Source organism: Phaenicophaeus curvirostris, chromosome 16, assembly GCF_032191515.1.
Source record: "Phaenicophaeus curvirostris isolate KB17595 chromosome 16, BPBGC_Pcur_1.0, whole genome shotgun sequence".
Taxonomy (NCBI): domain Eukaryota; kingdom Metazoa; phylum Chordata; class Aves; order Cuculiformes; family Cuculidae; genus Phaenicophaeus; species Phaenicophaeus curvirostris.
This window is the reverse complement of record NC_091407.1, coordinates 8,929,521-8,956,071: the sequence shown is the minus strand read 5'-3', so window position 1 is coordinate 8,956,071 and position 26,551 is coordinate 8,929,521. Positions and strand designations below refer to the sequence as shown.

At 57.4% G+C, this 26,551-nt stretch overlaps 4 protein-coding genes across 4 annotated transcripts; 2 read left to right on the top strand and 2 right to left on the bottom strand.

Annotated features, from left to right (window-relative positions):
- Nucleotides 1–77: 77 nt before the first annotated feature.
- NDUFB10 (NADH:ubiquinone oxidoreductase subunit B10) lies at nucleotides 78–23,824 on the bottom strand. The gene is made up of 5 exons (XM_069869859.1): nucleotides 23,819–23,824; nucleotides 1,640–1,807; nucleotides 884–1,022; nucleotides 417–556; nucleotides 78–289 (listed from the first exon to the last, which is right to left on the bottom strand). Exons 2-5 carry the CDS (start codon nucleotides 1,785–1,787, stop codon nucleotides 183–185), a joined length of 534 nt encoding a protein of 177 aa, XP_069725960.1. The 5' UTR covers nucleotides 1,788–1,807; nucleotides 23,819–23,824; the 3' UTR covers nucleotides 78–182.
- RPL3L (ribosomal protein L3 like) lies at nucleotides 3,688–11,826 on the top strand. Its single transcript, XM_069869784.1, has 10 exons — nucleotides 3,688–3,846; nucleotides 4,704–4,896; nucleotides 5,485–5,653; nucleotides 6,494–6,629; nucleotides 7,703–7,889; nucleotides 8,433–8,593; nucleotides 8,857–8,958; nucleotides 9,564–9,659; nucleotides 10,113–10,232; nucleotides 11,710–11,826. Exons 1-10 carry the CDS (start codon nucleotides 3,844–3,846, stop codon nucleotides 11,764–11,766), a joined length of 1,224 nt encoding a protein of 407 aa, XP_069725885.1. The 5' UTR covers nucleotides 3,688–3,843; the 3' UTR covers nucleotides 11,767–11,826.
- On the bottom strand, nucleotides 12,296–19,148 carry LOC138727366 (testis-expressed protein 2-like). Its single transcript, XM_069869747.1, has 12 exons — nucleotides 18,985–19,148; nucleotides 17,286–18,172; nucleotides 16,955–17,155; nucleotides 16,550–16,853; nucleotides 15,623–15,828; nucleotides 15,272–15,418; nucleotides 15,068–15,167; nucleotides 14,779–14,911; nucleotides 14,544–14,681; nucleotides 14,094–14,306; nucleotides 13,650–13,770; nucleotides 12,296–12,942 (listed from the first exon to the last, which is right to left on the bottom strand). Exons 2-12 carry the CDS (start codon nucleotides 18,162–18,164, stop codon nucleotides 12,817–12,819), a joined length of 2,568 nt encoding a protein of 855 aa, XP_069725848.1. The 5' UTR covers nucleotides 18,165–18,172; nucleotides 18,985–19,148; the 3' UTR covers nucleotides 12,296–12,816.
- Nucleotides 22,402–25,778, top strand: MSRB1 (methionine sulfoxide reductase B1). Its single transcript, XM_069869860.1, has 4 exons — nucleotides 22,402–22,523; nucleotides 23,475–23,617; nucleotides 23,713–23,827; nucleotides 24,472–25,778. The coding sequence occupies exons 1-4, from the start codon at nucleotides 22,469–22,471 to the stop codon at nucleotides 24,501–24,503; spliced, it is 345 nt and encodes a 114-aa protein (XP_069725961.1). The 5' UTR covers nucleotides 22,402–22,468; the 3' UTR covers nucleotides 24,504–25,778.
- The last annotated feature ends 773 nt before the right edge of the window (nucleotides 25,779–26,551 follow it).

Sequence of the window (26,551 nt, the reverse complement as noted above, 5' to 3'; positions counted from 1 at the left end):
AGATGAATGCAGAGCTGAGAAGGAAGGACTCTACATGTTGGCAAATCCCTCCAAAGAACGAGGCTGCATTCTAGGTGTATGGCAGTTGTCTGGGCTGTGCGTTTATTGTGGAGGCTGACAGCACTGCCGCTCACACTGCATGCACTGTAGGACACGAGCACCACGAGGGAGCTGCCAACCGTTCAGCTCTGCTGAGAGGCGTTTTCTTTTGCCTTCCTCTCCTCCATCATCCTGTGCTTCTGCTTCATCAGGCATGTCCTTGCATTTCCGTGGACGCCAAGATCACCATCTGAAAAGCAAGTAAATGTCTAAGGGGTGCCCAGCTAATTAGAAATGAGCCTCTGTTCCCTGTGAAGCCAGGGATATGGCTCGATAGCCTGTTCACTGTGTGCTCTGCAGGCTGTTGCTGTACTCACATCTGTCCTGGTAGGCCTTGGTGACTTGTGCCAGCAGCTCCACCTCCTTTGCACAGTTCTGGAACTGATTGGGTCCTTCCCTCTGCTTGCATGCGCCCAGCCTCTCCCGGACAATCTCCACGATCTCCTGATCAACCATTCTGTGGAAAGAAGGGGAGGGATGCAGCCACAGCCACAAAACGGGGCGATGATCCCCTGTGAGCTGTTACAGCCCGGCAGCAGGAACATGGCAGTGCAGAAGGATGTGTCCCAGTGTCACCCTGCTTGGCTCAGGAGTATTGCAGGGCTACGGAATGGACATAGAATCATAGAATAGTTTGAGCTGGAAGGGACCTTAAGGATCATCATTGCATTCTGCAATGGGACGGGCAGGAGCTGCTGCATTAACACCCCAAATTCCATGAGAATGTAGAGAGTTAATTCAAAGGCTGCCATTCCCAGGCCTCGCCTGGTGCCAGCTGCCTTACCTGTCCCTCCTCCACTGCGCCTCGGCCTCGTAGAAGCAGAGGTAGTCGCCCTCCAGACACTCGCTCAGGTCAGGCACACGGCGGAACTTCTGGTGGTAATAGTAGAACTTGTTCTTGGCTTGCTGCCGCTCGATCCACTCTGTGGAGACAACCTGGGGGTCAGAGACCTCGCCCCACAGCAAGTGGCACAGCCTGTGCTGTGCGTGCCCAGCTTGGGGCTCCCAGCCCCTGCACACCCACCCGCGTCTCTGTCCTTCTTTGTGTCCCACATCTATGTGTCTGTGCTGTGTTCCTTTCTGTCCCATGTCCCAGTGTCTGGGCTGTGTTCCTGGTGTCTGTCCCTCTGTGCTGTTTGTGTCCCACATCCCTATGTCTGTCCGTGCTGTGTTCCTGACTGTCCCAGTGTCTAGGCTGTGTTCCATGTCCCTGTGTCTGTATCCCACATCCCACCGCCTGTTCCTCTGTCCACGCTGTGCCTGTTTTTGTACCATGTCCTTCTGTTTGTGCTGTGCTCTGTCCCTAAGGCCCTGTGTCTGTCCCTCTGTCCAGGCCGTGTCCCGGTGTCTGTCACTCTGTGCTTGTGTCCCAATGTCACTCTGTCTGTCCCTCTGTCCTATGTCCCTGTCTCTGTGCTTGTGCCCCTCTGTCCCATGACCCCGTGTCTGTCCCCGTGTGTTTCCCGGTGCCCGTGCAGTGTCCCCTGTGGCCTTCCCGGTGCCCCGGTCCCGCCCCCGCCGCGCTCTGAGGATCCGGTACCTCGCACGAAGGTGACGGGCGCATCGACGACGTAGTTAAAGACTGTCTGTAAGAGGTCGACCGGGTTGGGCACCGACGTGGCCCTCTCGCCGACGGGGGTGCGGGTCGGCGGCACCTTGTAGGCCTCCCAGTCCCGGTCCTCCGGCATCGCGGCGGCGGCGCGGGCCCGGTGGGCAAGATGGCTGCGGGCAAGATGGCGGCGCGCCTCAGGGCGGTGATTAGAGTCACATGGTGCTGCTTGGCGCACGCGCCGCCGCGCGGTGCACGCTGGGAGTTGTAGTCCACGCGGTCCCTGCGGTCCCGCCCCGCGCAGGCGAAGTTTCCTTTGATCCAACGTGACTTTAGTGAGGGCGGGTTCCCAGGGAGCCGCCGGCACCGGGATGGACCGTGCTGCACACAGAGACCTAGAAAGAATAAACAAAGATAAATATACAATCATAGAGTGATTTGTGTTGGAAGGGACCTCAAAGTCCCTCCAGTCCCCCCCCGCCATGGGCAGGGACACCTCCCACTGGATCAGGGGCTCCAAGCCCCATCCAGCCTGGCCTTGAACCCCTCCAGGGTTGGGGCAGCCACCACTGCTCTGGGCAACCTGGGCCAGGGCCTCCCCACCCTCATCATGAAGAATTTCTTCCTAAGATCTCATCTAAATCTTCCCCCTTCCAATTTAAAGCGGTATTGTTTACTATTGTTTACTCGGCACTGGTGAGACCGCTCCTCGAATCCTGTGTTCAGGTCTGGGCCCCCAACCACAAGAAGGATGTTGAGGCTCTGGAGCGAGTCCAGAGAAGAGCAACGAAGCTGGTGAGGGGGCTGGAGAGCAGGCCTTATGAGGAGCGGCTGAGAGAGCTGGGGGTGTTTAGCCTGGAGAAGAGGAGGCTGAGGGGAGACCTCATTGCTCTCCACAACTCCCTGAAAGGAGGTTGTGGAGAGGAGGGAGCTGGGCTCTTCTCCCAAGTGACAGGGGACAGGACGAGAGGGAATGGCCTCAAGCTCTGCCAGGGGAGGTTTAGGCTGGACATTAGGAAAAAACTTTTCATGGAAAGGGTCATTGGGCACTGGCAGAGGCTGCCCAGGGAGGTGGTTGAGTCACCTTCCCTGGAGGGGTTTAAGGGACGGGTGGATGAGGTGCTGAGGGACATGGTTTAGTGTTTGATAGGAATGGTAGGACTCGATGATCCGGTGGGTCTCTTCCAACCTGGTTATTCTCTGATTCTATCTTTATCAATGACACAGACAGTGGGATTGAGGGTGCCCTCAGCAAGTTTGTGGGTGACACCCATGAAGGACAAGATACCATCCAGAGGAACCTGGACGAGCTGGAGAAATGGGCTTATGAAAACCTCATGAGGCTCAACAAGGTGAGTGCAAGATCTTGCGCCTCAGTTGGGGCTGCCCTCAGTATTGATACAGGATGAGGAATGAAGGGATTGAGAGCAGCCCTGTAGAGAAGGACCTGGGGGTGCTGGTCGATCAGAAGCTCCACAGGAGCCAACAATGTGTGCTCGCAGCTCAGCAATTCAACCATGTCCTGGGCTGCGTCCAAAGCAGTGGGACTAGCAGGTGAGGGAGGGGATTCTGTCTCTCTGCTCCACTCTGGTGAGACCTCACCTGGAATACTGTGTCCAACTACAGAGCCCTCAGCACAGGAAGGGCGTGGATCTGTTGGAGTGAGTCTAGAGGAGGCCACCAAAATTATCAAAGACCTGGAACACCTCCCCCATGAAGGGAGGCTGAGAGAATTAGAGATGTTTGGCTTGGAGAATAGACTCTTTCCAGCCAGGATTATTAAGTCTGCATGATCTAGGCTGACAGAGAGCTGTGTGTGATGATAGAAGGCAGTGTGGGCTGACGAAGGATGCAACACACCCTTCCCCGAGCCAGCAGCTTCAGCGGGCCGGGGGAGCCTGGTGCAGCCCTCACACCCCAGTGCACGCTCACCGTTGGGAACCTCCCTCATCGCTGCCATCCATGTCTGCATTGTTTGGGAGCCACAGGAGTAAACTGAGACACTGGCCGTTGACCTTTACCACACCACAACTGTTTGTCCAGCCCGCCAGCTCTGCCCAGGGCGAAATGGATATAGCGGCGGGTGAAGCCAGCAGCTAAATTTGTGTCTTTGGGCTGATAACCATCTTGAGTATAAGACAGGGGAGGCACGCACCGACAGCCTCTCTCTGCTGCTGCCGGGGCGAAGGCGTCCCATGGTTGGTAAAGACGGTGTTGCCGCCGCTGGGCTGTGTGCGGAGGGACCGTGAGCAGGGCTGGGCTGTGGTGCTGCGGCTGAGATGGGGCCACGCTCGACAGGGCTCCGCTTGGGCTGCAAAATAAGCTTGGCCAAAAGTGCATCCAGGTGCTGGGATGGATTGTGGCACAACGGGAGTCGTGGTGGATGTGGATCTAACCCCTCGCTGCTTGGGCTGGCCCCAGTTTCCTGCCTTGGAGCCAGTTGTGTGGGGCTTGTCCGTGTCTCTAAACCGCTCTTGCTTCTCACTGCCTAGCTCAGCATGACCTTGCAATTGGGGTTTATATATTTAGCTCTTCTAATTTGGTTTTCAAGGTGCATATTTAACCTGCGTGTGTTCTTATTACTGATTCCTTTGGGCATCCTTTCCTGATTCTTCTGACTGTTGGCTGGGCTTGTTTGGTTCTGTTTGCCTCGACAACACAAAGTCCATGAATTCTGAGCAGGCCCTTTTGGTGCTGCAGAATACAGAATAAGTCATTATAATTAAAATCGCAGTAAGGCAGATCTAGTAAAGAACGTATTTCTCCTACAAAGTCCTCAAGCAGAGGGAGGGAGTTTCTTAGAGAAGGTCACGCTGAATTTTTTTTAGTTACTTGGCACCATTTGTCCAGAAAGTTATTAAGTTCTGCTACGGTAGAAGCCTGAACAAAATCTCTTCCTGCTCTGTGTTGTTTTTTCTCATGTTGGGATCGAGGAAGAGCCCAGGATTCCTCCAGCATTCTGTGATCTTAATGGGGAGATTTCCCATTGTGCCTTGGGTCTCGGTATGTTCTGGGACCTGAAAGCAAAGCTGATCTTTTTTGTTGTTCTCTTCAGTCGCACCGCAAGTTCTCTGCTCCCAGGCATGGCCACCTGGGCTTCCTCCCCCACAAGAGAAGCCGTCGCCACCGAGGGAAGGTGAAGTCGTGGCCTAAGGATGATCCCAGCAAACCGGTCCACCTGACAGCTTTCCTGGGCTACAAAGCTGGCATGACACACACTGTGCGGGAGGTGCACAGGCCTGGGCTCAGTAAGGCTTGGCTGATGGAGGCAGGGACCCACATCCAGGAGAGAAACGAGGGAACAGACTTGTTAGTGGGAAAGGCTGCTCCTGGGAGCAGGTGGTGGAGAACACAGCATCCAAACTATCATCTCCTGTGATGCCATCCAGATCTTGGATGGCCAAGGGCCACCTCGCTGCCAGCATGAGCTGTGTCTGAAGGTTCCTGGGAAGTCCCCACACTGGTATGGTGGCTGGTGGTTTGTTTGATCCAGAAGGACCCTGCAGGGTTACTACTCCAATCCCAGGCTTGGAGTGGTTCACTGGGGAACTATCTGTTATCCTATGGGATGCCCACACTCCAGGGCAGGAACCATCCCATGGACTGCTTCCCCCAAGCTTGAAAAGATGGGTTAGAGTGTGCTGGGCCACAGGGTCTGACCTGTTCAGAGTCTGGGAGTCAAACCTTGTGTGTTCCTCCAGCAGGGCTTGGGAGATGGATGTGGGAGATGGATGAGTTGAGGCTTGGTTGCTGTAACAGCATGGGCCACGAGCAGCTCCAGGGAATGGTCTCATCCCAGACGGTGCTGAGCACCATTTTCCTTTGCTGTCTTACAGAGACTTCTAAAAGGGAGGAGGTGGAAGCCGTGACCATCATCGAGACCCCCCCGCTGGTGGTGGTGGGAGTCGTGGGATACATAGAAACACCAAAGGGCTTGAGGAATTTCAAGACTGTTTTTGCTGAGCACATCAGCGATGAGTGCAGGCGGCGCTTCTACAAGAACTGGTACGTGCCTCTGCGACCGGGGAGGGTCCCTCACAGGTCTTTCCGCAGCTTCTCCGTGATGCCCAGCCACTGGAAACCACACAGCTCCTGGCAGCTGGCTCTGAGATGGAGCAAAACTGCCGTTTATTTAGTCATGCACGGAGATACCGCAAACAGCTCGATGCTGGGAATCGACATATGCATATGTAAATTTATTCTAGGGGTTGGACAAAGTTCACTCTCTCCACAATATCGTATGGCAGCGTGTGCTGCAGGTTCGTTTTCCTTTGTGTAGGTCTGGCCTCTCTTCTCTCCGTTAAATTCAATACTTGAGCTGAGGCACCAAAGAAAAGAAGTAAAACCAGAAGCTTGATGCAGAATGTGACCACTGGTCCTTATAAACATCAACACCCCAAATCCCAAACTAGTAGAGAGGAAAACAGAAACATGAATTTCATGACTGTAGGAATCATGTCTCCTGCAAAAGTGCTGTTGAGATCCACCCACCACCAGCCTCTGATCCCTGTTGGAGGCTGTTTTCTCCATTTAGCTCTGCTTTTGCGCTTGTATTTTGATGGCGCTGAGCCAGTCAGTGGGAGACAACTGGATTCCTCATGCAACAAGGTTTGCATTTCCAGCCCTTTTTTGCAGCTCATTATTCACTCTCCTCTTCCCACCTCAGATCCCCGTGTCATGACCCTGACATTCAGGCGAGGTTCAGGTACCCGTAGGTACTTTGTGCCTCCAGGGAAGTGCCTGGCAAGGAATTTGTCCCCCGATGCAGCTCTGTCTCGACACATAGGGAAGCGCGGAATCTCTTCACCGTGCAGCTCTGCTGGATGTTGAATGCTTCTGTCGTAGGCACAAGAGCAAGAAGAAGGCGTTTACCAAGTACTGCAAAAAATGGCAGGATGAGGATGGCAAAAAGCAGCTGGAGAAGGATTTTGCGGCTATGAAAAAGTACTGCAAGGTCATTCGCGTCATTGTGCACACGCAGGTCAGAACCTCAGGGTCTTCCTCAGCTTGGGAATGTGGAGAGGGCCTGGGGACCAGGGCAGTGAGCGGGTCTTGGTAGGGTCAGAAGAGGTTGAGCAGGCAGGTGGTGGTCACAGTGTGTGGGACAGGGCATGTAGGCGATGGGAGGTGCTGGTCGACCTTTCCCACTGCCTTCTGACACCAAGCCAGTCCCTTTGAGCCAGGCTTAGCAGAGCTCCCTGCTGGGGCGTTGCCAGAGGGGCTGTGGCTCCACAGGCTGGGGAGCCCACGTGCCCTGTGGTGGGGAGCAGACTTTGGGCAGAGCCTCAGCAGGTGGTGAGCCCTGTGTCAGCACGGGACCTTAAGCCCCGTGATGACCTCAAATTAGTAACTGGTGTCAAATGTTTGGGCAAAAATAACCCAGGGGCAGGCACAATTTTGCCAGATGCTGCTTGCTGGATTCACAGCACCCATTTTCATGCTGATCCCTGGAGCAAACCAGCTGCTTTGAGTCTGGGACAGAGCTAAGCTGGCTCAAGTTTTCACTTGTGGCTGGCAGAGACCCTCCGAGTCCTGCTGTGGTGATTTGGCAGGGACTTTGCACAGAGAACTGGGACTGGGAGAGGGCAGAGGCATTTCTTGGTGGGAACTGGAAATGACTGCTCAGTCTGGAAGTAGAGGTGGAGCATGACCAATAGGGAGGCGCTGCATCCTGGCTGGTCACAGTGCTCACCTTCAGGTGGTGCTCTGGCGATGGGCTCCTCTGGGGCATTTACCTTTTAACTCTTGGGGTAGGAAGAAGCTGGCCTGCTCCTCTGCTCCTCAGAGAGGTGAGCATCAGCCGCTGCCTGGAATGGGGCACTGGGGTGCAGCGATTGAGCTCAAGGACAAGGAGTTGGGTCGAAGAGGTGTGTAGGCATCCTGACCCAGGTCATTGTTATGAAGGGGTTGATGGTGTTCTAGGGAGGGGTGGTGAAGATCTGACTCTGTTCAACCCCTGTGGCCTTCATTGTGATGGGTGACGTGGCTCTGCCCTCATGTTCATGTCTGGCACGTGAGAGGCAACCTTTTGCCCTAACACACTGTCTAATGCAGATGAAGCTGCTCCCACTGCGGCAGAAGAAGGCCCACGTGATGGAGATCCAGCTAAACGGTGGGACAGTGGCCGACAAGGTTGACTGGGTTCGTGAAAGGCTGGAGAAACAGATTTCCGTGCACAGTGTCTTCTGCCAGAATGAGATGATTGATGTCATTGGCGTGACCAAGGGGCACGGGATGAAAGGTACAGAGCATGGAGAGCCTTGTCAGGAGCTTGATTCTGTCCTTCTCATGTGTCACTGCCATGTGGTAGCGTTAGGGATGGGGAGCATTAGCCGTGCTAAGAACCCACCAACTCATTGCACAGGGAGTAGCAAAAAGCCTCGACCATGACACACAGTTCCATTGGAGCAGAGCTTGGTTTCCTTCATCTCAGTAAAGGCCCTGTTGTCGGCCATGCTGAGTCCTCCGAGGAGGCTCAGACGTTCTGTGAGTATGTAAAGCCATGGCATTTCTTACAAAACCCATGTGTGTGGAGGTGTGGGTGTTCCATGCGTGTGTGTGGATGTGCTCAGCAGGAAGATATCACAGTCTGATCAGATCCATGGGAAGTGAGAACGGTTCTATGCTCTGGCCTCTCATGGTGGTGACAGCTCTTGGTCTCCTTCCAACATGATGTCTTCCAAGAACTGCAGAGGAATGATGACACTCTCCTCTCATCAGCTCTCAAATCCCAGCCCTGAACCTCCTGCAGTGTTCTCATTGCTCTGTCTGGTCACACTTCCAGGGGTGACGAGCCGCTGGCACACCAAGAAGCTTCCCAGGAAGACACACAAGGGCTTACGCAAAGTTGCCTGCATCGGAGCCTGGCACCCGGCCCGGGTTGGCTACTCCATTGCTCGGGCTGGCCAAAAGGGCTACCACCACCGCACAGAGATCAACAAGAAGGTACGGGTCCCTCAGAGAACCACTGAGCTTTCCTACCTGCCTTCTTTCCGTGCTGCTACCATCCTTTGCTCCGTGGCATCTCGTCCCTGCAGCTTCTCAGATGTTTCCCTAAAGATGTGCAGTGCTGTTCTTCTCTATGTCATTCCTGGTGCTGTTTCACTGCTTGAGGGACAGGCAACAGGGGGAACATCTTGGTGAAAACCATGCCATCCCTCAGTGAGGGGACAGGGATGTCACCTTCTCCATTTCCTTTCCATTCCTAGATTTACCGCATTGGCCGTGGGATCCACGTGGAAGATGGAAAGGTGGTGAAGAACAATGCCTCGACGCACTACGACATGACTGAGAAGACGATTACACCTCTGGTAAGAGCTGAGGGGCTAAAAGGGCTGAGACTGGCCCTGGCTGCAGGAATCTCCTTGGCTGGAGACAGCTGCATAGACAGTGATTTGAAATAAATTCACTGAAATAAATTCCTTTCCTCATATTTTGGACATGGAAAACAATCTCTGTGTAGGGTGATGTTTAGGTCCCTTGGTAGATGCAAACATTTAACTTTCAGCTGATAACTTGGGCAGGAACTGAGAACTTTGTTTAAAAAGAAGTACAAATGACCTTAAAAATCTATTGTCAACAGTTACGGGTTTGTTACTTGATTTGAGAATTCACTTTTGCTTATTAAAAACTTTTAACTGGGGAGTCTCGCCAGCTCTGCTCCCTGTTCACCCAAATCCTCCAGAGAAGGAGGCAGGGCTGCTGGTTCCCCAGCTATTACGGGACACTGTTTAGCTGGGATCATGTAGTCAGCGTGGCTGACAGACTCTGGTAGTCCTGAGCAGGAGACCTGAGGGGTGCAGTGTGTCATTAACCAGAAGGACTGTCAGTCACTACCTTCTCCTTCCCTCAAAAAAGCCACCGGTGGACACGTCCTGCTCTCCTGCCTGCCAACCCGCTCTCCCTCTCCCCACAGGGTGGCTTTCCTCACTATGGGGAGGTCAACAACGACTTCCTCATGCTGAAAGGCTGCGTCGTGGGCACGAAGAAGCGTGTGCTTACCCTCCGAAAGGTGAGAGTGCAGCAGGCTGTGGCTCTCCAGGAGCCGAATCACCGTGTGGAGAAGGCCACTGCCTCCTAATGCTGGTCAGGGAGACTGGTTGGGTCCCTGGTGCTGTGTCACAGAGAACGTGTGACTGTGGTGCTCAGGGAGACCATTCGCTGTTAGATTGTGGCAGCGTGCAGTCGGATGCTCTCTCTGGAGACAGGAGCTGCAAGCCTTTGAGGGCTGGGAAACATTGGCTATAAGCAGACTGGGAGCAAATGAAATCCTAAGTGCGGAGCTGGCTCCTTTCAGAGCTGCTCTGCAACCCAAGGCATCGCCTTCTGCGTGAGCATCGGGGCATTTCTCTGAGAAGGCAGATTTTTGTGGAGATAATTATCTAATGGAAGCTACAGCTTCCGTCAGAGATGTCCAGATTATCTATAAAGATAGGTTTGACGCATCTTAATTCCTCTTTTCCAGTCCCTTCTGGTGCATACAAGCCGCCGGGCTCAGGAAGCTATTGAACTCAAATTCATCGATACCACCTCCAAGTTTGGCCACGGCTGCTTCCAGACAGCTCAGGAGAAGCGGGCGTTCATGGTGAGTTACGCTCTGTGCTGGCTCTAGCTCCCAGGCCAAGTTTGCAGCTGGGACTAAAGCAACTGGTTGACACCAACCAAGCGTCTGCTTCTTGATAACAACAGCCAAATGAGTGATCGGGACTGGTTTGCGTAAAAGCCAGGCATGAATTCAATTCGCACTGCAGAAATGATGCTAAGGAAGAACATGGTGATTGTGTGAGTGATCCAAGACAGCCCAAGTAGCAAACAATCCACCATATGGCCCACCAGTTCCCATTCACCACAGGATGTTTTCAACAAGCAGTTAACTTGGCAGGTGCTGCCCTGGACATATGGTCCCTTTCTCCCCTAATTGTGCACTTCTTTGATTTGTTTGGAATGATTTATAACCTTGGTGTTCTTAAGAGGAAAAGATTGGGTCAAATTCAGACCCAAATTTGTGATTCTGTTGTCAGGAAGCTTTCAGAAAGGCCAAGGAGTGTATTTTTCTTAAATCCAGAGCAAAAAATCACTCTAAATCCAAAACAAGCATTGTTTCTTGAATAGTTCTGCAACCTTCACCCAGCTGGTGTGTAAGCCTGACTACAAAGTGGAGGAAGCACTAAAGAAGCCAGGCCTTTAGCTAGCAAACATGAAAGAAAGTGCTGCCTGGATGCCCTGCAGCCATAAACTGTGTCTGGATCTGGCCTGTCAGTGAGAAATCCCCTGTGGAACTGGCTAAGCCTCCTTAGCCCTGGCAGGAGGATTGGCTATGCCTTTGCAGAGCTCTTTTGAGGTTAAGCTGTTCTCCTTTATCTCGGTGTTAGGAGCTTGTTTTGCGTTCTGCTCTTGCTGTTGCTGCAAGTTCTGAGCAGTTGTGACGTGGATCTTAGTGACAGGGGGTGGTTTTGCCTGGTTGCAGATGTTTTCTTTGCCATTTTCTACTGTGGGGGGAGTTTCCCCGAAGTAAACATTTACCTTTGGCTGGAAGTAGAGGCACCTCAGTAACCCTTGCCGTCTGCTCCCAAGGTCCAGGACAACCGCATTTCTTAGCTGGTGGAAACCCCTCTGGCTCTGTTGAGGTGGCTGATGAGAACCTGTGCCTTTGGCTGTGGGAAGTCCTGCTTCTTCCAGGGCTCCTCCAGCAGCTTGGAAGGGCTCTGCCACTATGGATTCCTGGTGGAGCACCGTTACTGCTCCCCTCCACGGCTCTGACTGCCCGTCAGCTCAGCTGGCTTAGAGCAGGTCACTTGTTGTGGCTCTCTGGATGCTTTTGAGGTGTCCAGATAAAGTAACCCTTTGTTCAAGGGCAGTGACTCCTGAATCCTGCAGGGCTACGGAGGTGGCTGTTGAATGACAGCACAGAGCTCCCAGCTGGGGAGCAGGGACCAGGAGCAGCCCGGCAAAGCTGGAAGGGGCCAGAGCTGCATTCCTGCTCCCCACAGCTCAGATGCAGCCTTGCAGGCCAGGTTTGTCTGCCACTGACACTGAGAGCTTTCCTTTCTGCTCTCTTCCAGGGCCCTCAGAAGAAACACTTGGTGAAAAGCAAGCCAGGAGCGCAGGAAGAGCTGTGAGGGCTGAGATACGCGAGGCTACCTGACTGGGCACCTTCAATAAAAAGGGCTGAAGCTGTTCCTGCTGCCTCTCTTCCTTCTGGAGGGACATCTTGCCTGTCCTCAGTGCTGTCTTGGGCAGCAGCATGTCCTGGGGGCTCCTCAGCAGGTGGGGATGGGACAAATAGCACTTGGGACTGGCCCATATGGACAGAGACCAACTGGGACATCCAAGTGTCTGCTCTGTTCTCTGGCTCCTCCCCCTCCTCTGCCCAGTGAGTTTTTTCCCACTGCATGCATTCACCCAAACCATGGTGAAGACTCCCCTTCTCTTCCAGAGGAGAGCAGAGCCGGTGCTGGCTCTTCCACCCTGGTTTCCACTGGGAATGCTGGGCATTCCCGTCACCTGGTGTCCCTGACCACATCTCCCCTTGCATGCACGTACACCCAGGCACTCCTTGTGCTGAGCTGGACGTATGACCCATGGGCTTCTCTCCGCACAAAGCCCCACGATCCCAGCCAGCATCCTCAGCAGATCTAGGAATGTGTGTACAATGAGCTGGCTGCGAGGTAAGACCAGGCAGTGATGGATTTATTCAGATTTGGGACTCATTTCCCAACCATGTTTTCCTTGCAGTCCAGCTGCCTGCGGGGAGGGTGTGATGCGTCTTGGAGCTGCGATGCCTTGGATCAGCCGTGATCACAACTCCTTCAGTGCAGAACCGGTCTGGGCGTCCTGCACCCTCTTTGGGAACCAGACAGTGGAAAGCCCAGCCCTCCAGTGGTCCAGAGCTTCCCCCTTGACCAGGAGTCCTGGCAACCTGGTAGGAGGTGCATGAAGTTCTTGGGCCTCCAAGAAACCCCTTGCCCTGGGGCTGGTTCTGCTCTGAACATGTGCTTGCGCTATTTGAGGAGGAGGCTTGCCTACAAAAGTGCTGAGGTTAAGATGAACCAAGAAGCTCAGAACCCCTGGCGTAGCCTGGGATGCAGTCAGCACCAGGCCCTGGCTGGCTCCAGGTCCCAGCGAGGTCCCTGAGCTCTGTGCAATGACTCTGCCCTGCTTGTTGTGCTTCAGAGCCTCTTCTCTGCCTTGGCTGGGAGGTCCCTGGGTGGTCCCTCAGTGTGCGGCTGCGGATCCAGGCCAGAGCGCATGATGGGAATGATGAGATCGTCCATGTTTGGCATCACCAGAATTTTCTGAAAAGAGGAATCCAGGGTAACAAGTGAGTGGTTTTGAATGCCGCTACCTGACTGGTGACACATCTGCTGAGGAGTGGCCGTGGCAAGAGCCACAGGAGCTCAGGTCAGAGACTTGGGCTGTGAACAGAAGGTCCTGGGCTCCCATCCCCTCATCAGCAGCTGACTGTGCCTGGCCCTGGAGGATCGTCGGCTCTGGAGATCTTGGGGTAGGGACAAGCAGGAGCAGTTTTCGTTCACCCTGCTTATCTGTGTGTCTGGCTCCAAGGGTGATCACAGCAGAGGGCAGAGACCAGCACTTAGAAGCTACTTAAATGGGCAGCTCTTTGGGAGGATTTGGGTGCCTAAATGTCTGTGGAGACATTTCTGCTCTCTAATGAGAGGTCTCAAAGGTGAGAGACTGAAAACAAACCAGCAAATACTTTGTGATGGAAGACTCCTGACTTTGTGATGGGAAAACTCCCAAAGTTGCTGTCAGCCTTCCCTGCTTGGGGTAGGGCTGCACAGACGGGGAGGAAACCACTTTCCCTCAAGCACTGCAGTGCTTGGTGCAGTGGCCTTCAGAGCTCACTACTTAGGTTGTCTTTTCCGACTGGGTCAGATGTTGGCTTTGTGTAGAGACAACCCTGGTCCGAACAGAGCTCCGATTACCACAGCAATGTCCCTGCTTCAGCAGGGTTTGCTGAACCCTTTAAAAGAGCAGGCACCTGAAATTCGTGCTTCAGCTTCTTCTCGATCCACTCGGTGACATGGAGGAATGTCACCTCCCGCTCACCCAGCTTCGGGCGCACCTTCAGCTCCAGCTGGGGTGGGACTCGGAAGCTGTACCTGTGCAAGGAAAGATGCAAAAAGCATCACATCCCGAACTTGTGGTGCAGCCCATGTGGCCCCACCGCTGGTTTTTAGGGTTGCGGAGGTGGCCGTGTTGCAGTGGGAGCTCTGGGTCCCCAGAACCCATCTTGGCATGGGTGGAGGCCAGGAGAAATGAGTCTGAGGTGTGGGAGTTCCTCTGGGAGGGCAGCCCCGGCTCGCTGGTGCCTCAGACGAACCCAAAGCCCCAGAGCTGGTTCCTTGGCTGAGCCAGAGGCAGCAAAGGGAGATGGAGGGAGGGTGTGTGGGGGTCTCCACGCAGGAGGAAGGAGAGCTGGTACCAGACACGGTCTGTTGGCGGTGGGGGGATGTTCACAGCCAAGGTGCCTGCCAGCTCCTGCACCTCCACCGTCAGCAGCAGCGGCGTGTTGGAAACCTCCTCGATCTTCTTTTTGATGAACTCGTTTTCAGTGGCCTTCTGGAAGTACTTGGACTTGGCAATCTTATCCACAAAGCGCAGGATCTTCCGGCTCGTGCTGTTGCCGCTGACATGGCTAAAGCGAGAGGAGCCATGGCTCAGCAGCAGGGTGAGACCCAGAGCTGTGCTGGGTTTCAGCATCTCCCAGCGTCTGTCCCAGCACCCTGGGGGGACAGGAGACCCCTGAGAAGGGCTGTCATGGGGTGTCTGCCTCCCCAGGGAATCTGTCACCATAGCCCCTGAGCCAGCACGGTGCCGTGATCCCCAGCACCTCCCCAGCCACCCTGCATCAAGGTTCGGAAAGACCCCTCACCCCTCCGTGCCGGCTGGTGGGACCCGCTCCCCCGGGGCTCCTGCAGGCTCTACGGTGGCAACATCTTCCTCATCGGAGGAGCCGGCGCTGGATGACTCCGCGTCGCTGTCTGCCAGCAGGATCAGCCGTGGCCTGGCCCTGCGAGCCCCAGGGAGTGTCAGGGGCTGCCCTAGGGGTCAGCACCCTCTCACTTTGCTCGAGGAGGAGGATGGAACCCACCCATGGGTCTCCTTACCGGTCTCCGCCTGCCTCTGCTGGGCTGCTCTCCTCCCCAGCGCTCTCCTTTCCCAGCTTGCAGAGGTTCATCTTTGTCTCAAGCGTCATCTGCAATGAGCCGCTGTAGGTGACCTCCATGTCCACCCAGAGCCCTGCCGGGGAGAGGAACAGGTTGAGCCCCTGTCAGCACCACAGGGGCTGCTCTGGTGCCTGCCGAAGCCTCCCTGCTTTGGGGACCAGGCTGGCACCTCAATAGCAGCTGCCGTGGAGCCAGCCCTGGAGTTCGTGCCACTCTGTGGGGCTCTTACCTCGGTCATCGATGGTGGGGTTGGAGGCGCTGAGGACTGAAGGGATGGATGTGCCCATGTCCAGCTCTGTCAGCGTCAGCTCGTTCATGAAATAAGGGAGCTGATGGAAGGAAACCACATGGGGACGGTCACCGGATCCTGGCACCTGCCACAGGGCCGTTGTGATGGGGTTCTCCCAGGTGCTGTGATGCTCCTGCCTCTCACCTTGATCTTGCTCAACTTCTTCTGGATCTTGTTGGAGACCTGTTCAGCCCAGTATTGTTCCCGGAGGAAGTCCCAGAAGATGCGCCCTACCAGTGCATTCATCCAGGCCATGCACGCCTCGCTGCTCCTGCCCGCGTCCTCACTGAGCTGTTCGGGGACAGAAGCCACGAGCCCCTGGAGCGAGGTGGCTCCATGGGCAGTGGGACCCGCTGGCCAAGTGCTCCCATGTCCCACGGCTTGGTTGCTCAAACCACAGCACCGGGAAGGAGGAGATGAACCACAGGAGTGGAAGTGGCAGCATGCAAGGTCCATCAGCCCCTGTGTAGCACTCACGTCCCGCTCCCCACTCACCTTGGTGGGCATGGGGCTGCCCAGCGTGCCGTGCGAGGCGCTCCGCTCCAGGCTGCCCGGCAGGCACTGCGCCATGTAGGAGCTGTAATCCAGGAAGATCTTCTGTCGGACACTTCCCACCAGGTCCTTGGGTGGGATGGCAGAGGGGATGTCCTCGGCGCTGCCACCACTGCTGCTGCCGCTGCTCAGCGGAGCCGGTCCCACACCTGGGGACACGAGTGGGTCAGGATGGAGTGCGAGGTGACACTGCCCAGACACGATGCCAGCGAAAGGCCACCACCCTGTGCCAGCGAGGGGATCCTCAGGGCTCTCCCTGCTGTTGCAAATGTTCTCAGCTATGTTTGCAGCTCCTCCATCTCCTGCTCTCTACCAAGGCTCCCCTCACCACAAGAAGGATGTTGAGGCTCTGGAGCGAGTCCAGAGAAGAGCGATGAAGCTGGTGAGGGGGCTGGAGAACAGGCCTTATGAGGAACGGCTGAGAGAGCTGGGGGTGTTTAGCCTGGAGAAGAGGAGGCTGAGGGGAGACCTCATTGCTCTCTACAACTACCTGAAAGGAGGTTGTGGAGAGGAGGGAGCTGGGCTCTTCTCCCAAGTGACAGGGGACAGGATGAGAGGGAATGGCCTCAAGCTCCACCAGGGGAGGTTCAGGCTGGACATCAGGAAAAAATTATTCACAGAAAGGGTCATTGGGCACTGGCAGAGGCTGCCCAGGGAGGTGGTTGAGTCACCTTCCCTGGAGGTGTTTAAGGGACGGGTGGACAAGGTGCTGAGGGGCATGGTTTAGTGTTTGATGGGAATGGTTGGACTCGATGATCCAGTGGGTCTTTTCCAACCTGGTGATTTTATGATTCATCCTCCCGGCATGCATCAGCTCCCGCACCGGATCAGTGCCCGTGCAGAGCCGAAGCCACAACAGCCCCATCTCACCTGCCCTGGCTTCACCGTGGCTGCTGCCGGGGGTCCCGCGGGAGGCTCGCACGAGGTGCTGGTACCACTCCTCCTTCTCCCTACCCGTCCGGCCAAAGAGGTACAGACACCTCTCCCTGCAGTCCCCTGGGACGTCCTGCCCCGGCGCTGGTGCCTTCTTTATCCCTTCGCCCCTCTGCAGCTCCGTGTCCTGCTCCTCGCTGCTCCTGCACCCCACATCCACTGGAGCAGAGAGGAGGATGCAGATGGGGTATTTCTTGTTCCATGTCCTCTTTCGGGCCAGGCTGGAAGGGCAGAGGAAGATCTGCAGCACCAAGAGCAGCAGTGAGGCCAGGGTGCTGCAGGTCCCCACAAAGGTAGGGCCCCAGTCCCACGATGTGGGGTCCTCAGCACTGCTGGGCTCACCTTGGCACCAGTCAGGTCATAGCAGCGGTGGCTGACGAAGGCAACGTCAACAATTTCCTCCTCGAATGTGGCTCGGCGCGAGATGTTGCTCTTGGGGTAGGAAAGCTTGAGGGTGGCTCCATCCAGTGTGGCGTGTACCGAGTGCATGAGCGAGGGGTGGAAAAGCTCAGGGTCATAGGTGTGCAGCTGGTTCATCCAGCCCTGCGTGGGGAGAGGGAGCTGGCTGCTTCCCGCTGTGCCGCACAAGGCACCCGCATCAAGCTCAGCACCCCAGCCCGGGCTCCCCTCCAGCCAGCACCCAGCACCCCATCTCCAACCATCCCTCTCCTACCTGGAGGTGGAGGTTTTCCCGTGGCTCCCTAGGGAGCAGCTCAGGGCGCAGGCAGCTCCGCGGTCCCCGTGCTGCCGGCAGAGTCTTGGGCAGGAGGAGGAGGATGGCAAGGAAGCCCAGCACCAGCCCGCAGATGAGCCCCAGGCAGAGGCCGGCGGCGTAGGGCGGCAGGGGCAGGATGAAGTATCCGTAGGCGAGGAGGGTGATGGAGGCGAGGGCTCTACCTGGCACCGTGCCCCCTGGCCGTGCCGGCGGTGGCTCCTCAGGAGGTGGCAGCTGGGGTTCAGCATCCCGCTGTGCCACCTCCACCACCTGGATCACGTCCCCGTAGGAGCAGATCTCGTAGCGGCAGTTCAGGGTGGGCTCCCAGGGGCTCCAGTCCCTTGCTCGGCGTCCCCCACGGCCCCCCACCTCCTGCTCCCCGGCACCCGCCTTCGCACGCAGCGTGGGACTGCTCTCCTCAGCCATGAGACGGCTGAGCCGGTTGAGGGGCTCCTGCACAGCCTCCGACAGCCTCCTCTTGGTGTCCTCCAGCCTGGCCTCCCGCAACCGCAGCAGGGCGGCACGGCTCTCTGATGGGGAGACGCTTGGAGAGGATGGGGCCGTGTGGGACTTGGCCGGGCTCAGCCGGGGCTGGGAGACCCGAGAGAGGTCAGCCAGGAGCATCCCCACGCCGGGCTGGGGCGACGGGGGAAGCTTCGTGCTCCCATCCACGGAGAAAAGGAGCCCGCAGCCATCCTGGCCACCGCCGTCCTCCCTCATGCCAGTGGGATGAGGTGTCAGCCCATCTCCATCCCCGCGCTGAGGTGAGCCCGGGGACGGTGCCAGGGTTGGAGAGGCGTCCGCCGCTGCTGCAGCCTGGTCTGCCATCGCTCGCATCGCCGCTGCTGCCAGGGGAATGGGAGGAAGCAACTCAGCTTGGGAGCCAGGGCTGAGCAGGATCCTGCACCCTTGGGCTGTCTCACACCCGGCATCTGCCACCCTGGATCTTCAAAGCCCTTCACTGTCTCGCATTAATTACAGGCTGTGCTGCAGCTGCCTCCAGCGCCGTTTATGTAATCTCACGCTTCGTGGCTCTGGCATCGCTTCTGATTTACAGGAGCCACTTGTTAGCCCCAAACAACCCACAGGAGATGCCCCTGATCATACCCAGTGCCCAGGCAGGGCTGCTGGCACTGCTGGTACCACCGGCACCTGCTGGCAGACAAAACATTCTGGGGCACCAGGCAAAGCACCGGAACAGCAAAATGGGAGCAAGAAGAAGAAAATGAGCAGCAGAGCTGGGCCTGAAAGGAACCCCTTCCCCAATGCCATGGGGCTCCATACAGCTCCTGCCCAAGGATGGCAGATGAGAGGCAGCCAGGACCCTCGTCACACAGGTTCCCCAATGGCCCCATGCCATAGAACCATGGAATCATGGAATCATAGAATCATAGAATAGTTTGGGTTGGAAGACACCTTAACAATCATCTATTTCCAACCACCCTGCGATGGGCAGGGACACGTTTCACTAGACCAGGCTACCCAAGCCCCATCCAACCTGGCCTTGAGCACCTCCAGGGATGGGGCAGCCACCACTTCCCTCGGCAACCTGTTCTGATGCCTCACCACCCTCACTGTGAAGAAATTCCTCCTAATACCTAGTCTATTGCCATTCCCAGTATCCCCAGTGCTGCCCATCACCCTTGGCTGTGCCTACCTGAAAGCGCGGGGGCTGGTCCTTGGCTGGTCTTGCCTGGCCACTGCTCCCTGTCCCTGCCAGATTAAAGGGATGCCGGCTCCCCTGTGCCTGGGGAAGGCTTGGTTCTCCTCTCCACCGTACTTGGCTCTTCGTTACCACTGCTCTGAGATTCGTGGGTTTTAAGAGCTAAAAAAAAAATAATAAAAAAAAAAGAAGCAGAAGGATGACTGTTTCCTGAGAGACCATTAGCACGGTGGAAGACGGAGAAGATGGAGATAATAATAGCCTGGGCTTATATGGGAGTTCTCATCTGGCAGGGACGTCAAGTACAGCGGGGGCTACAGATGTGCTGCTGAAACGCAGCCATCTCTGGGGAGTGCGGGTGCCTGGAAGGGTCGGGAGAGCTGGGCACAAACCCTACTGGTGCCACGGCTGCACCACCAGCACCCCACGCTGGTCCAGAGGAGGGCAAAAAGACTGGGGAAGGGTCCGGAGCACAAGCCTTGTGAGGAGACCGAGAGACCTGGGCCTGTTCAACCTAGAGAAGAGGAAGCTGAGGGGAAACCTCATCGCTCTCTGCAACTCTCTGGAAGGAGGTTGTGGTGAGGTGGGCGCCGGGCTCTTCTTCCAAGTGACAGTTGATGGGATGAGAGGAAATGGCCACAAGTTGTGTCAGGGGAGGTTTAGATTGGGTATCAGGAAAAATTTATTTACTGACAGTGAAGCCGCGGCAGAGGCTGCCCAGGGCAGTGGGGGAAGTCTCCATCCCTGGAGGGGTTCAAAAAGCATGTGGAGGTGGCACTTCAGGACATGGTTCAGTTGGCATGGGCTGATGGTTGGACTGGATGAGCTGAGAGGTGTTTTCTAACCTTAACGATGCTATGACTCTACGCTCAGAGCCAGCCAGCACCAGCTCTGGGCCTCCAGTGACCCCTTCCCAAAGCCTCCCCACCACTCAGTGCTGTTACAGTGCTGGAGCACAGCTCTGCCTCTGCCACCAACTTTGCTTCACCGTCACCTCTCCACCGTCCCTGTCCTCTGCCCCTTTCCCCCGACACCTCCCTGCAGAGGCTTCTGATGATGCCTAGAGCAGCTTCTAACATGGGGTGGACATCACAGAGTGAAGAGAACCTGGGCTCTCCTGAGACCTTCACATCCCAAGACCTTTGCCTCCTGAGACCTTTGCATCCCTAAAGGCATGGCCCTTGCTGCTCACAGGAGAGCTCTCAGCCCTGGATCCACCAGGATACGGCCGTAGGGAAAGGCCTGGCCGGTTCCCCCATCTCTTTCAGGCACAGCTTCACCTTCTGAAAAGGCTTCCTGGTCAGCAGCAGGCGTCCGGGTGGACGATGCTGATGACACACCGGGTCCCAGCAGCCGCTGCGGCTCCTTCCACTGGCTGAAAATCCGCACCCTGCAGGTGTACGCAGCCCTTGAGTCTGTTTGGAACCTTTCCTGACACTCCGCTCGTCTGATCTCGAAGGATCAGAAGGGAGATGCTTTCCAAACAGCGCATCACTTGTTCTCAATGCAATGATATGGTGCATCCTCGGCTCCCACCGCCCCACGGTGCGGCAGCGAGAGCCCCTTCCTCCCCTTGCTCCGGCACCTGCCACGAATCATCAATCCCGGGGGCTGGAGCAGGGAGCTGAGCCTGCCCGAGATGAAAGCCTGACCTAATTCAAAGCGGCAGCATCCAGCGGGCAGCATCATCGCCCGTGCCGGCCCCATGCAGGGTTTTCCACGCGGGCACAGCCCTGGGCTGAGCTCGTGGCTGACAGACACGTCCATTGGCATCAGGGAGCAGGGACTCATCCCAGGACCTCGCGTGGGCCACGGGGCTCTGGAAACAGGGCTGGCTCTTCGTGACAGTCCCCGGCTTTGGTGCCAGGGCGCTGGCACTTTTGCCTTTGCACTGAGGAAGGTGCGATTTCCATCAGAGCCCACTGGATGAGGGCTCATCCAGATAAAACTAGGGAAGAAGGGACTTATGTTGCACACTTTAATAGAAGGAAAAATGAAGCCGCGCGCAGCTCGTCACCTGCCAAGGAGCTGCTGCCTGCAGTTCACCTTCAAAGCTCTTACCTTTCCGCATGCGGGGCTGCTGCCACCTCCTCTAGGCGCCCCGCACCAAGCTCAGCACCCGCATCACCCCCTGCCCCGTGTGGGGAGGCTCCTGGGGATCTCACGTTCCAGCATCGCGGGGCGCGGGTCCCCGCGCCCCGCGATGCTGGGACGTGAGATCCCCATCCACGGGGCTTTCAGTGGGTGTGGGGTGGAGGAGCCCCCTGAACCCCCCAGGAGATGCCCAAGCTCCATCGCCCGCGCTGGGCAGAGCTTCTAGGGGGCTGCAGCTGCCCCAGACCCCAACCCACGGCCCCCCGGTACCTGGGGTGGAGGGGAGTCGCGGAGCTGCTGGAGGTGGCTCGGTCCTGGGGCTGGAAAAGGGACCGACAGTCCCGGTGCTGCTGGGGAAACGGTACCGGTACCGGGCAGTGGGGAAGGAGCGGACCCTGTGCCAAGGGTGAAGAGATAGTCCTGGTGCTGAAGGAGGCTGGTTCCGGATCCGAAGAGCGATGCCGGTACAGGGAGAGGCGGTCGGTGCCGGGATGCAGGGAGGGATGCTGGTACCGGGATGCGGGGAGGGATGCTGGTACCAGGAGGGATGCCGGTACCGGAGGAGCGGTCGGTGCCGGGATGCAGGGAGGGATGCTGGTACCGGGAGGGATGCTGGTACCAGGAGGGATGCCGGTACCGGGATGCGGGGAGGGATGCCGGTATCGGAGGCGGGGGGTGGGGGCCGGTCCCGGTGCCGCTCACCCCGCTCCAGCCGCCGGGGCCGGAGCATCCGCAGCCCCGCGCCGGCTCCTCGCTCCGCCCCGCTCTCCCCGCACCGCCCCCCACCCCCCCCCTCACCGGGGCTGCCCCCTCCCCACCGGGGGGCTGCGGGGGACGGGATTCCTAGGGCAGGGGGGTGGGGACAGAGCTGCCCTCCCGGTACCGGGATCCCCCACCCCTCGTCATGGGGCTGCTCCCACTCGGGGGGCTCGGTTTTATGGCGGGGGGGGGGGGTAGGATTCTCCCTGGTACCCGCCCCCCCACTCCAGGGCTGTCCCCACCGCCCCCTCCCCACCGAGGGGCTCAGCGGCTCCGGGATTCCCATGGGGGGGGGCTTGGATTTCCATGGGGGGGGTGGGGGGTGTCGGGGCTGAGCTGCCCCCCTGGTACAGAGACACCCCCCCTCCCGGGGCTGCCCCCACCCTAGAGGGCTCGGGGGGGGCTGGGTTTCTCACGGGGGGGGGGGGGTCGGGGCTGAGCTGCCCCCCCCACCCCCGGCAATGGGGCTGCCCCCCCCCAAGGGGCTCTGGGGGTCCGAGATTCCCATGGAGGGGGGGGCTGGACTTCCATAGGAGGGGGTCGGGGCGGAGCTGCCCCCCCTCCCTGCGCCGGGGGCGGGCCCGGGGCGGGGATTCGGGGCCTGTTCCCGGGTGGAGGGGCCGCCATGTCCTTCTGCTCCTTCCTGGGGGGAGAGGTGTTCAAGGACCACTTCCAGCCGGGTGAGGGACACACGGAGGGGGCTGCAGGGTCCCGGGGGGCGGGGGGAGCCCCCGAGCCGGCGGGGGAGGTCCCTGGGGCAGAGGGATTGGGGGGGGTCCTTTGTGTGGGGCATCCTCCAGCTGTGGGGAGGGATGGGGGTCCCCTCTCTGGGGTCCCTTTGAAGGGATTTTACCCCTTAGCCGTGGGGAGGGATGAGGGTCCCCTCTCTGGGGTCCTTTTGAGGGGATTTTACCCCTTAGCCGTAGGGAGGGATGAGGGTCCCCTCTCTGGGGTCCTTTTTGGGGGATTCAAACCCCCCGTGGGGTGCAGGGGGGCTGGCAGAGGGTGTGATCCCCAGGGTAGAGGTGAATGGGGAGGTAGGGTCCTTCCTGTACAGCATCTCCAGCCGTGGGGAGGGATGGGGATCCCCTCTCTGGGGTCCTTTTAGGGGGATTTTAGCCCCTAGCCTTGGGGATGGATGGAGGTCCCTTCTCTGGGGTCTTTTTGAGGGGATTTTACCCCCCGTGGGGTGCAGGGTGGGAGTGTATGGGGGGGAATCCTGCCTGTGGGGCATCCTCCAGCCGTGGGGGTGGAGGTGGGGGTCCCCTCTCTGGGGCCCAGGATTGGGGGAGCAGGGGCTGAGGTCCCCAGGCTAGCGGTGAATGGGGTGGAGGTTTCTTCCTGTAGGGCATCATCCAGCAGTGGGGGTGGGGGTCCCCTCTCTGGGGTTCTTGTGGGAGAATCCCCCCACCGGGCTGGGGGATGTGGGAGGTGCTGCCTGCAAAGTTGGGGCTGGGGGGTCCTTGTAGGGGCTGGCTTGGATGCGATCCATCCTGCAGAGGAGCACCTCTAGGGAATGTGTTTCCTGCTCCATGGGCAAAGTCCAGCACGCGTGTCCCCGGTCGCCCTGCTGACATGTCCACCAGCTGATGTGTCCCCAGCACTGACCCCTCTCCTGCTGCCCTCCCCAGGCATCTACGTCTGTGCCAAGTGTGGCCATGAGCTCTTCTCCAGCCGTGCCAAGTACGAGCACTCGTCCCCGTGGCCAGCCTTCACCGAGACCATCCACGAGGACAGCGTGTCCAAGCGCAAGGAGCGGCCGGGAGCGCTAAAGGTGCTGATCCCGAAACACTTGGGAAGCAGCAAAAACAACCCCAAGGGCTTTTTCTCACAGCTTTTTGTTGTCCAACCCTCTCCTTGCCCTCCTAGGTGTCTTGCGGCAAGTGTGGCAATGGGCTTGGCCACGAATTCCTCAACGATGGCCCAAAGATGGGGCAGTCCCGCTTCTGAATATTCAGCAGCTCGCTCAAGTTTGTCCCGAAAGGTGAAAGCTGTGGCTTGGTGGCTGCTTCAGCCCTTGTAGTTCTTTTGGGGGAAGCTGATAGCCCGGCTACGCTGTGTGCGATGCCGTGCTTGCGGCTCTTGTAGCTGGTGGCTCAGATAAGCCGAGGAGCCACTTGCATCCTCAAAGATCTCGCATGCCACCATCTGCTTAGTGGGCTGCTTGGAGGCTCCCTGCCCTCCCTTGATGAAATGCTGGAGCTCTTGGATGCAGCCACAGCTCTCACCGTGTCTGCGGGGTGGCTGGGGGTGTTCTGCTGATGGTGCAGGGGGAGGGCAGGGGCCTCCTGTGGTGGCAAAAACACACTGGAAGAGTTTGCTGGTTCAGCCTTCATGGAAGCCAGGAGGCAGCTGTGAAGATTACAGCTGCGCTGCGGGCAGGAAGCTTGGCTGCAGGGGAGGGCAGGGCTTCTCGCGGTTGTTATTGCTCCTGTTGTTATCGCTGAGTCAAAAAAAGGCTTTGGGAGGCCACGTTCAGGGCAGCACCCAGCCAGGATTTGCTGTCCCACTTGTTGGACTGTGATGGGTGTGATATTTTAGCTGGGCGTAGCAAAATAACTGTGTAAAAGGGGCTAGGGGTTCTGGAGCAAGAAATGCAAGCCCTGATTTTTCTTCCCCCTCTTTTAGGCAAAGCAGACAAGGACCTGAAGGAGAAGTAAGCGAGCTGCTCTACGTGGCACATGGCACTTGGACTGATCCTGCATTCACACCTCAGCATTCACTACCAGTCAGGAGGACACCAGGAGCAAGAGAAACCCCAAAGAAGCTCCTGGTTTCCCCGGGCTGGTTCCGTCTCAGGGCTGCTGTGATTTGGGGTGCTGGGAGGAGCTGGAGGAGGCGAGGAGAAAGGAGGCTGCTGGAACTCTGTGCGTGCTGGGTGGCAGGTTGTGTGATCTGTGCCTGAGGGTGTTCCACACAAATTGGGGTGATGGAAAGGCCTTCATTTTACCCACCTTTACCCCCTCCTCAGCCGTCTGCTCTCACCAGCATCCTCACCTCTGCTGGCAGCAGCTACTCCTGCCTCCTTTTGGTGTTGTCCATGGGAGCAGCACACAGGGGTCCTGCCTCTGCCGAGCTCTGGGGTGGTTTTGCTGTCAGCTCTGAAATCGCAGCCAGGAGGGGCCGATTCCACCATGGCACTGATGCAATCCAGAGTCACTCCGCTGGCATTTCCAGGGAGTAATGCAGGATTAGCTGAGGTCAGAGCCTGGGTTAATCTCTGGTGCTATTCTGGGCTGGGATCATGGTATGAATTGCCCTATATAAACCCTTCCAGGGTGCTAGAGCAACGATGATTTTATGATCCTGCTGGACAGCACGCAGGTATTTTACCCCTCTGCCCATCTTGCACACAGCAGAGATGGTTCTAGATTTCCTTTGTCCTCTGGGCTTGATTCTGCCTTGGCTTTACACCAGATTTATCACTGTGTGATCAACCCCAGTGGCACTGACTGCTCCTCCTTACCAGATGCTGGTGTGAGGGAGGCTGGCATCAGGCTCAGGGGCTGCACTTTGCGCAACTCAGGCTTTAGGAATCAATATCTGCATTCCCTCTGCCCTCGGAAGGGCCGTGGCACTGATTCTCCTTGATTCAGCATCTGATTTGTGGCCTTCCCTCCAAATCCTCCTCTTCAAGATCAATCCACGAGGCTTTTTGAAGACAGCAAACCTGCTGCTGATCTGTGGGTCTGGTGATGCAGCTCTAGAGCAGCGCACGAGAGGTTTGGTGTGGAAGTGCTGCTGGTGCTGTTACGGTGCAGCTGCGCTCAGGGACACATTGGAGGCTTTTCTCTGCGTGCATTTTGCCTCGGTCCCATCGTTACGAGGGCACTTAAAAATGCAACACACTGGCTCAGTACCTGGAGCTCACTGCTGGTCTTGTACCTCTTTCAATACAGAAAATAAAGCACTGATTCACTGTGTTGGAGAAAGAACCTCTTCTTTCTAGAAGTCCTGGTGATGGTACCCCAGTGAGTCTGCTGTGGGATTCCTTCTCTGCTCTGTTTGCCCAGTGTTGGTTCCAGGGATGGGGAGGCCTTGCTGGAGGCAGGTTGCGTGTGAGGCAGGCACAAACCATAGAATCATGGAATGGTTTGGGTTGGAAAGGACTCAAACCCATCCAATTCCACCCCTGCCATGGGCAGGGACACCTCCCACTGGATCAGGGGCTCCCAGCCCCATCCAGCCTGGCCTTGAACCCCTCCAGGGATGGGGCAGCCACCACTGCTCTGGGCAACCTGGGCCAGGGCCTCCTCACCCTCACAGCAGAACATTTCTTCCTAAGATCTTATCCCAATCTCCTCTCTTTCAGCTGAAAACCATTTCCCCTCATCCTCTCCCTGCACTCCCTGACCAAGAGTCCCTCCCCAGCTTTCCTGGGGCCCCTTTCAGCACTGGAAGCTGCTCTAAGGTCGCTCTGGAGCCTTCTCTTCTCCAGGCTGAACAACCCCAACTCTCTCAGCCTGTCCTCGTACGGGAGGTGCTCCAGCCTTTGGATCATCTCCATAGTCTCTTCTGGACTCGCTCCAACAGCTCTGTGTCCTTCCTGTGCTGAGGACTGCACAACTGGAGGCACAAATGCAGGTCCAAAGCCCCGAGAAGGCTGAGAGCAGATGTCTCCAGCTGCAGACCCAGTGACCTGAGGGGTGGGTACTGCTGGCTCGCATCCAGGTGGGTCCTGCAGCCTCAAGGGTTGCTCTGAGGTGGG